A 10,902-nucleotide genomic window follows, 5' to 3' on the forward strand; every position below is an offset into this window, starting at 1 on the left:
AGCATCCTCATATTCATTATGACAGTCTGGTATAGTAATCTGAGCGTGAGGAGCAAAATAAAACTGACCAGAATAGTAAATACAGCCAGCAAAGTAATTGGTCAACCACAGGCACATTTGAGCAGTCTGTTCCGCAAGGCAAACAAAAAGAAGGCCCTGGCTGTCGTTGGCGACCTCTCACACCCTCTCTACACCCTCAGTTCGAGAGGCTTCCCTCTGGCCGGCGCTTCAGAATTCCCATGGCCAAGAAGAACGTGTTCAACATTCATTTGTTCCTTGTGCTTTTGGATGACTAAATGCAAAGTAAATTGTGTACTTATCTATCCAGTGTAGTTGGGACAGTGGTTGTTTGTGAGTGAATGTATTAATGTCATCTATGTTGTTAGTGTACTGTATGAAACATGATGGACTGACTGGTTAAAATGTGTATGATGTGAGAATGTATGTATATGTGATCCTTTTAATGGAAGCTGATGCCAAATAAAAGTTTCCATCCTGGAAGGACAATAAAGTTTTATTCTATTCGATTCTATAACACAGCAGAACTGGGTTCAAATGCTATTTCAAATCTTTCAAATACATTGAGCGTTTGCTCTAGCTTGCTAAATCAGGCACATACAGTATGAAGTACTTAAAATTATTTTCAAAACTGTTTGAATCCAAGACTGCAACACGGTCAGTAACTTCAAGGGATAGCGAGCAACAATGACATACAGCAGCATACAGCCAGCTCTCTCCTCTCCTGCTGTGTGGCCTCTTTCTGATAGACAAAATAAGGTAAGGGGATATGGTGGTTAGGTATAAGTATAGGGGGTATACAACAGCAAGGGTTTAGCAGCTTGTGTGTGGCCCTGGTTGTTAGATAGTGACAGACTTTTTTTTCCAGAGAGAGTGAGAGAGAGAGAGAGAGAGAGAGAGAGAGAGAGAGAGAGAGAATAAGAGAGAGAGAGCGAGAGAAAGAGAAAGAGACAGAGAGAGACAGACAAAGACAGACAGAGACAGAGAGAGGGGTTAGAGAGAGAGAGAGAGAGAGAGAGAGAGAGCGAGAGAGAGAGGGAGGGGGGGAGAGAGGGAGAGGGGGAAGAGAGAACGAGAAGGAACACCTGCTCCCCATCGAGATACTGGTGTGAGATTCCAAAGCTGGAAATACAGACATATACCCCCCCCCCCCCTCCCCCCCACACTCCAGGAAGGGGAAAACATATAGGCTATATGAATACAATGATTCATATGTAGGTGGATAAAACTGTCATTTATAAGGCCTTAGTAGAGTAGCTGGTTCAGCTTAAAATCTTGGTGGGTTTACGTGTGGAAAAGTGGACTATATACTGTTTATAACACTTACATCCACAATTAGAGAGCCAACGGCAATGCGAGGTAGATTCTGACAACCTTGTCTCTGTCTCGGTCTCCGGTAGGGCTATTTAAAGCCTCATACACACAGCTCCCTGGCTCCAAAACAGACCTGGCTCCTGGGTTCACTACACTACACCTAATGATGACATCAGACAACACAACATGTCACATAGTGGGAATTGTGAGAATTTGCCTTAATTGTTTTGCCAGTTTAGTTAAATATAGCATGGACCAGGTTGAGTGTTTAAACTACTAAAAGCTTGGAGGGTGCCTGGGGGTCAATTCAATTTCAATTCAGGAAGTAAACTGAACTGAATGAATTTAAATGGAATTAACGTCAACCCTGGATTTCCGTATACAATTTAGAGGTAAATCCCTGTCTCTGTGACAAGAGGACTCTCAGACAGACATGCCTGCTGCCTTCCGTCCCAGTGGTTTATGGGAACGACTGCTGAAAGCAGAACAAAGCTCCCCAAACACTGCTGTGTTGATCCAGGGAAATGCCACTATGTGAGGAGTGAGTGCCATGTCAAGACTATAAATAATCTGCTGCAGTCTGTCCAGTGTCCAGGACACAGAAAGGTCTCCATTTGCACCCTGAATAGGCTTCCAAAATGGGACCCTATGCCCTATATAGTGCACTTTCTTTGACCAGGGGCCACAGGTATTAGTGGACTATATATGGAATAGGGAGCCATTTCAGGCACAACCTCTTCGGCCAAGGGGGCAGTATTTTGAGGGTTGGATGACAAGCATGTCCAAAGTAAACAGCCTGTTACTCAGGCGCAAAAGCTAGGATATGCAGATGCATGGTAGTATTGGATAGAAAACACTCTAAAGTTTCCAAAACTGTTAAAATAATGTCTGTGAGTATAACATAACTGATATGGCAGGCAAAAACCTGAGGAAAATCCATCCAGGAAGTGGGATTGTTTTGATGTGAGTTGTTTTCCATTGAAAGCCTATCAACCATATAAGGGGTTAGGACCCAGATTGCAGTTCCTATGGCTTCCACTAGATGTCAACAGTCTTTAGACATGGTTTCAGGCTTGTTTTCTGAAAAATTAAGAAGAATGAGACCTTTTGGTAAGTGGACTATAGAATCATGCAGTACTGGTTTACGAGCGTGACTGTGTGCGCGCTCTTTGTTGTTTTTCCTTTCTATTGAATACGCTATTGTCCGATTGAAATATTATCGATTATTTAGATAATTGACAACCTGAGGATTAATTATAAACATCGTTTGACATGTTTCGACAAACTTTACCGGTACTATTAGGATGTATTCTTCTGCATGTTTTGACCGCCTTGGAGCCAGTGAATTACTGAACAAAACGTGCCAACAAAACTGAGTTTTTGGGATATAAAGAGGGACTTTATCAAACACAACGACCATTTATTGTGCAGCTTGGACCCTTGTGATTGCAACCAGATGAAGATCTTCAAAGGTAAGTGATTCATTTTAGCGCTATTTCTGACTTTCGTGACTCCTCTACTTGGTTGGAAAATGTTTGTATGCTTTTGTAAGCGGGGCGATGTCCTCAGATAATCGCATGGTATGCTTTCGCCGTAAAGCCTTTTTGAAATCTGACAAAATTGGCTGGATTAACAAGAAGTTAGGCTTTTAACTGATGTATAACACTTGTATTTTCATGAATGTTAATTATTACTATTTCTGTAATTTGAATTTGGCGCTCTGCAATTTCACCGGATGTTGTCGAGGTGGGTCGCATTCTTCCCACCTTGGCGTCAGCATTCTTCCCACCAGAAACAGTTCTGAAGAGTCTGTGCATATATTATGACAACATTTTGTGATGTTTTAGTTCGTTTTGGACTTCGTTAAGTTTTTTGGGGGGTTGTTCGAGGACACACATTTTTTTCTTAAGGCAAGCTGAAGTCTGTAGCCGAAGTCTACGCCCCTTCACCCGTGATAGGTCAATAGTTGGGATTCTTCAGTAAAGTCTTTGTTGTCATTCAACGACAAATGAATTGTTTTCACGCATATTTGCTCATTGAGAAATACTGCACCAAACATAGTTAGATGTAAAATTGCATGACTAATATCTCCTCTGCAAAAATGTCAAAATTAAAGACAGATTTCTTGAGTTATCTTAGATTAATTCTGACTATTTTGAGGAAGTGTATACTGGCTATGGAGTCTCAAAATGCACAAACAGTACTATTGCCGGCTTTTTTCTCGTTTTTCAAAAGAATGTCTTTTAAGGGAGTATGCGAGCCGAGCTGAAGCATGCTGACAACTGCAGAGTGGAAGCATAGAGTACATTTCACTTGGCAAACATGACAAAATCCACTTAACTCTTGTTTATAATCTCCATAAGGAAAGGGAGGCAATTCTCCTAACTTTATACTGTTTCATGACAACTGCCAGAGTGTGATTTTGTTAGCAGCTACATTTACGGTACAGTGTTACTATTTACATGGCTAATTGGCAAGCCACTTAACGAATCAATTAGTTGCAACAAACCATGCAAGGCTGTTGATCCTCCATAACAACTCCAACGACATGTTCCCTCCCATAAGCTATACTGAACTCAACTCTGGTGTGAATATGTTTAATCCAATGGCCCTTGTACAACAAACACGTCTTTGACTAAATATAGTCCTACAACACAAGGAAAGGCATTGATAGATCATGGGGAAATACTACCCTAAATACAACGACACAAAGCTAAATCTTTGGTATATGGAAAGTACACCTAAATCATGCAGAATAAACACAAAGGGCACAAAGATGACTGTCCATCATTAACACATTATAACAAAGCAAGACACAGACCATGTGAACCAGCAAAACAACAACATATTTTTCAGTCAGTTTTCCACTGACCTTTGACCTGGAAGCATTTTATGGACCTGTGGCCTGAGATGCCTCCTCTATAATAGACACGACTGACACTTTGGCAGCTATATGGTCTGTCTCTCTGCTCAGTAGCTCTGTTCAGATGTCAACATAGAGTAGAGCAGAGTAGAGGTAGTTACTAATCTAACATACAACACAAGGGAAAGGGGAGATTGGGTTTTATCGCTGAGGCTGGGACATGTATTTCCACTTGTATGTCAAAACATCCAAGACAGTGAAAGTAGCCAGCCATGTGAGCATAACACCAGGGTAGGCTACATTCCTTGATTAGCTAGCTATATGCTAATAAGCGTTCAGAAATTCTCTGAATGAAATTAATAAGAGATAAATGAGAAATGAATGTGCGAGTTCCTCAGTAATATCTGTGTTCTGTTTCTGCATGTTCCTCTCTGAGTGTCAAACCGCCACATCGTTCTCCAACATGAATGAGTTATTGATCTGGGGCCAATATCTGTTCCTCTTGGCAACCTCCCACCTCTAACACCTGTATCCAGATTATGACTTCATTACATAGGCATTGGATTGATAAATCAGATCCAAATAGGCATCAGCACTTGAGCTAGCAGATAAACACTTTCCAAGTCCCGAGGCTCATTATTCTATCACACATTGCTATTCCACTATTGCCTGCTTAACCTTATTGGGACAAGCTGAGCCAAACCAAGCTGAGCTATACTGGGCTGGCCTGGTTACTCATCCACTGTATTTGCTGGAACCATGCTGCAAAAGACAATGTAAAAATGAAATATCAGTTCATTTCAGGTCAGCCCTATTATTGTAAACCAGGCATCTGTCTCTGTGTGGTTCCAATACAAAGGGTAAGCTAAGTAGTAACACTATAGCTTCACTCAGAATTGGTCACAGAGTCAAGAGTTCATTGCACACACATGTAAAGATTGACTTAGCCCACAAGACAACTAGCAGACAAAGGGCTGTGAGTAAACTTCCAGTCGGCTTTATTGGTTTGCCCTTTTCCTGTCGCAGGGTACACTGCAGATGTGGGGAGGGCTAAACACACACACTCACTCACACAGACAGGCCAAAAGTCATACCAGACACTGATTACCCAACAAGCGATCATTTTACATGAAGCTGCCTGCCTTTATACCAGGTAGCTACTGACTTGACATCTGTTTTGGTAACCATGATGTTATTGCTCAGCTACATACAGTACTACAGATGACGTACATGAATTGAAGACAGAAAAATTGCCAAATTCAGATTAGTTATTATCGTGTACATACTATGTAGTGGTAACATGTTATTATACACACACAACAAAAAACATTATTACATGGTACTATATATGTGTAACTTTATGTTAAAAGTGTATTTTCCAACCAAATGGGATAGACATTAGCCGTCCACAGCCCCATTTGAGGGAAGCTGATTACCAAAGAGGAGTCATGTTAAAAGTGGTTCAACGCTGTGTAGGTTGTTTCACATGACCTGAACCACATGGTGTAACTTAGATACCTGCGATTCAAACTGAATTCCTACACTGCTCTATCGTTCTCTGCCTACTTCAGTCTGAGACTGCTGTCATTGAAGTTGTTTGTGGTGTTGTCAAAATGAGGGGTGTTGTACAAGACAAAGTCTGGGAGGTACTCAGATCCAGAATCACTGCAGAGAAGAAACTAAAGTCTGTGGGTGTGGCATAACATTTGGCAGGAGCAAAGAGTCTGGGTAACCAGGCAAGTAACTTGATTCTTCTCAGGTCCATTCATTCACACTCAGACTTCACTTCTCCCACCACAGACACTGTGTAGTGGCCGTCCATGGCAGGGTATTCACCACAGACACTGTGTAGTGGCCGTCCATGGCAGGGTATTCACCACAGACACTGTGTAGTGGCCGTCTATGGCAGGGTATTCACCACAGACACTGTGTAGTGGCCGTCCAGGGCAGGGTATTCACCACAGACACTGTGTAGTGGACATCTATGGCAGGGTATTCACCACAGACACTGTGTAGTGGCCGTCTATGACAGGGTATTCACCACAGACACTGTAGTGGCCGTTTATGGTAGGGTATTCACCCCAGACACTGTTTAGTGGCCGTCTATGGCAGGGTATTCACCACAGACACTGTCTAATGGCCGTCAGTGGCAGGGTATTCACCACAGACACTGTTTATTGGCTGTCTATGGCAGGGTATTCACCCCAGACACTGTTTAGTGGCCGTCTACGGCAGGTTATTCATCACAGACACTGTAGTGGCCTTCCATGGCAGGGTATTCACCACAGACACTGTCTAGCGGCCATCTATGGCAGGGTATTCACCACATACACTGTTTATTGGCTGTCTATGGCAGGGTATTCACCCCAGACACAGTGTAATGGCCGTCTATGACAGGGTATTCACCACAGACACTATAGTGACCGTTTATGGCAGGGTATTCACCCCAGACACTGTTTAGTGGCCGTCTATGGCAGTGTATTCACCACAGACACTGTAGTGGCCTTTTATGGCAGGGTATTCACCCCAGACACTGTTTAGTGGCCGTCTATGGCAGGGTATTCACAACAGACACTGTAATGGCCGTTTATGGCAGGGTATTCACCACAGACACTGTAGTGGCCGTTTATGGCAGGGTATTCACCCCAGACACTGTTTAGTGGCCGTCTATGGCAGGGTATTCACCACAGACACTCTAGTGGCCATTTAATGCAGGGTATTCACCACAACTGTGTCGTGTATTCACCACAGGCAAGACATGGAACTCGTAACCAGGACAAAACAAAAACTGGCTATTGACAATAACAAAAGCGTAATATTCAATGGTGGTTATATCTTCCTCCAAGAGAGCGGTAGCAACTGTGTAATTTTCAGGCCGTCTGTCAAGTCTATGAGAGAGTTAAGCTAGTATTCCAGGCACACAAACCACTGGCTGGCTTCAGAGTCAACCACACACATAACAGTGAGTGATTGTCAAGCTAGGAACTCTCCTCTCTCCTCAGGAACCACCACTCTGCTCTCACTGCATGTCACTGCACCAGTGAAGCATACACTAACTCCTCTCAGTGAAAATCAAAGCAATCTTCTGTTATATACACACATCGATTACATTTCCTGGTCTACTCCATAATGGTCCCAGGTGGAATACGCACAATGCATCATTTTGGATAGATTAATAAATAATAGCCTACTCATACAAAAGACATTTACAAAAAAGGTGAGTGTCTGGCTACTGGCTTTGCTCTTTTACATCATATAGGGTTTCGTTATATACAGTACCAGTCAAAAGTTGGGACACACTTACTCATTCAAGGGTTTTTCTTTATTTGTACTATTTTCTACATTGTAGAATAATAGTGAAGATATCAAAACTATGAAATAACACATATGGAATCATATTTGACCAAGAAGGAGAGTGATGGAGTGCTGCATCAGATGACCTGTCCTCCACAATCACCTGACCTCAACCAAAATGAGATGGTCTGGGATGAGTTGGACTGCAGTATGAAGGAAAAGCAGCCAACAAGTGCTCAGCATTTGTGGGAACTCCTTCAAGACTGTTGGAAAAGCATTCCAGGTGACTACCTCATGAAGCTGGTTGAGAGAATGCCAAGCGTGTGCAAAGCTGTCATTTTGGTTACTACATGATTCCATATGTGTTATTTCATAGTTTTGATGTCTTCACTATTATTCTACAAAAAAAGGAAAGAAAAACCCTTGAATGAGTTGGTATGTCCAAACTTTTGACTGGTACTGTATTTATAAAAAAAGACAGCTTGGCAACGTTTCTTGCTTTGTTTTGCTCTGTGGTCTTAATGCTATTATGTGTAGATTTCTATACGGGCTCAAAAGTCCCAGCCAAATGTAACAGCACTGCATAAACAACATGCCTAGATGTAAATATTCAATACACACATTTGGAATGTTTAGGCATAACTGCTGTAGAGTATATTTTCAATCAGAGCAACCGCTGTGGTCAATTGCGCATCAGTCTGTCGGCCAGTCATCTGATTCTGTACTGGACAAGTTCTACAGAATTGTAGAAATTATTATGTTTTTTGGAAACTGAATAGTTGTTCATTTTAGTCCACGTTCCTTATGTGGAGTGTTTTTGATTCGAAACAATAGGAATTTCACTCCGACTGGATGACTGCCCTCCAGTTATACATTGTTTTTGGACGTTAAGGGCAATTGATAGGAAATAAATAATTATTTCCTTGCTATTATGCTGAATAAGGCATTATTTCCTTATGTTTTGTCAACATCAAGGACTGTTCTAACTTTTTGATTAGACTGGTTGTTGGTAAAAGCCTCCAATAGTCGGTCCATTGCTGCGCAAGAAAACGTAGTCTCCAAACTTTACAGAACAGTTATGTGTAGCCTACGTGACAAAATGCCAAAAAGAAAAAAAAAGCTCTGCTATAAGGGGTAGCGGCGGAATGATGGGAGAGAGAGAGAACGGAGAGAACTTCCCTTTTCGTTCTTCAAGCAGCCAGTACCGGGTTGACAGGATTAGCTGGCAGATCAATTGTGCGCGCAGCATGACGGTTGGAGAGGTCAAAGCCACGACCACTGGCTGTACGCGAGCGCGTAACAACATTGAGCAAGATCAATGCTGAATTTAACACCCAATTAATTAATATACCATCCATTACAAACGATCAATTGAGTCGAACAGTTTGCTTCACGTTTTTGGCAACCTAGTTATAATCTCTGCTTTACATAATTGCTTGCTAAGATTAGGCTGGTGCTGATCAGTGTCCTCTATAGTTTCAAGGAAAATGCCTACAAGCTAAATAAACTCCGCTGATTCCTTTCACAGACCTGTCAGAACAGGTATACAGGTCTGGTAAAGGAAAATTGGTTAAATTGCACTTTCAAACTGCATACCCATTTCCGTTGCATTACTTCTATTTCTGTTTGTCTGCATTTTACAATCGAATAGTCTACATTAGGCTATGCATTTTTCTGTGAGGCTATTATTTCTTACTCACGTTATTGCTGTTGGAGAAACGTGTCCACTCCTTGTCCGTTGGGCTCCTAAATGCATTTGTATGCATTTGTCCAGGCAGCAGAGTTCTAAGTGAAAACAGAATTCCACGCAAGAGGATCCAGGTTCATGAGCTAGCCATTAGTTAATACAGCCAAGGGAAGCGTAACTGAACGAAGAATGCCACCTCAGAATTTCCTCATTGTATGCAGTCCAAGGAGCAAGCACGGCTTTCCCACTCACTCAAAACTTCTCCCCCAACTCATTTGCTTTGCGGTTTGCAGAGCGCAGTGATTATTTTCTCTCTCTCGACCTACCAAAGAGGCGCGCACGCAAGTAGGCTGGTGACTGTAGATAGAAATCAATGTATGACGAGAAAGAGCAGTGCGACAAAGAATTACAGTATTTAAATGTGATATTTACAGTGGCATAAGAGGAATCCGAGTTCGATGCTTTCTATTGAGTGGTCTCCAACAGACAGATAGAGAGAGAGCGCAGCCAACTCTGTACTTAACCTCCAGGCGCAGCCTGGTCTCATAAACTAGACGTAACATAGTAAACGTAAATCCGGCACTCTCAAATTAGTATAATATATGTTTAGTATGGTTACATAAGACAGAAAGTTACTTAAGGCAAAAAGTAAATATAATGGTTGGTTGAGTAGATGGGTGAGCGTATAACAGGAACGTCTAGCAACCCAAATGTTGAGTGTTCGAATCTCTTCACAGACAATTTTAGCTAATTAGTAACTTTGCAACTACTTGCTACTTTTTAGATAATTTGAAACTACTTAGCATGTTAGCTAAATGTTAACCCTATCCTTAACCCTTTAACTTAACTCCTAACCCTAACCTTAACCCATAGCCTAGCTAACATTAGCCACCTAGCTAATTTTAGCCACAACAAATTGGAATTTGTAACATCATGCATTCGACCAAATTTGTAACATACTGTACAAATTGCAATTAGCAACATATAATATACATTTTAATTCGTAACATATCATACGAAATGGATGATGGACATCTACAAATGAATACATACCATACGAAACCTAACTTAACATACCAATTGTAGCATCTCGGATTTACATTTACTATGTTACATCTACCCCTGGAGGGAGGATGAATAATGTTGTTGACTCCTGAGGTGGATGAGCTGGCTAATCAGCGGTCTACTCGCATTAATATTTTTATTGACCGGTATACGCCCACACCATTCTGTTGTTGGTATACGCCCACACCATTCCAAAACAGAAAAGCTGCTTTTAAACATACTTCATAAAAAATGGGATGGAAAACTATTTCACTCATATTGTAATTAACTATAGGTCATATTTCATAGAAAACTGGAAACACAGAACAGTTACTTTAACATTCACATTTTACTACCCATCTTGGCATGCAGACAGTGATTGGTGGCCTATATCCTTTTTTCTTAGGCTTTTGTTGCGATAAAACTGTAGTTGATGGGAGGCCCGTGTGGGTTCTGTGCTATTTTAGGCTCAAGCCAAAAACAATAATGATCAGGTCATAATCAGGTCACATCAGAGAGAGAGTCGTATACTGTAGCAGATAGCGACAGAGCATCAATCAGAGAGTCCTATACTGTAGCAGATAGCGACAGAGCATCAATCAGAGAGTCCTATACTGTAGCAGATAGCGACAGAGCATCAATCAGAGAGTCGTATACTGTAGCAGATAGCGACAGAGCATCA

General features: G+C 41.7%; 1 protein-coding gene across 1 annotated transcript in view; it reads right to left on the reverse strand.

Annotated features, from left to right (window-relative positions):
- Positions 1 to 9,693, reverse strand: part of LOC106560452 (collagen alpha-1(XXIV) chain) — a 199,288-nt gene extending 189,595 nt beyond the window's left edge. The window contains exon 1 of the mRNA XM_014123375.2: positions 9,190 to 9,693. Within this exon, the coding sequence (XP_013978850.2) occupies positions 9,190 to 9,245 (56 nt within the window). The 5' untranslated portion in view covers positions 9,246 to 9,693. The remainder of the gene's footprint in view (positions 1 to 9,189) is intronic.
- Positions 9,694 to 10,902: the final 1,209 nt, after the last annotated feature.

Source organism: Salmo salar, chromosome ssa10 (assembly GCF_905237065.1).
Source record: "Salmo salar chromosome ssa10, Ssal_v3.1, whole genome shotgun sequence".
Lineage (NCBI taxonomy): Eukaryota > Metazoa > Chordata > Actinopteri > Salmoniformes > Salmonidae > Salmo > Salmo salar.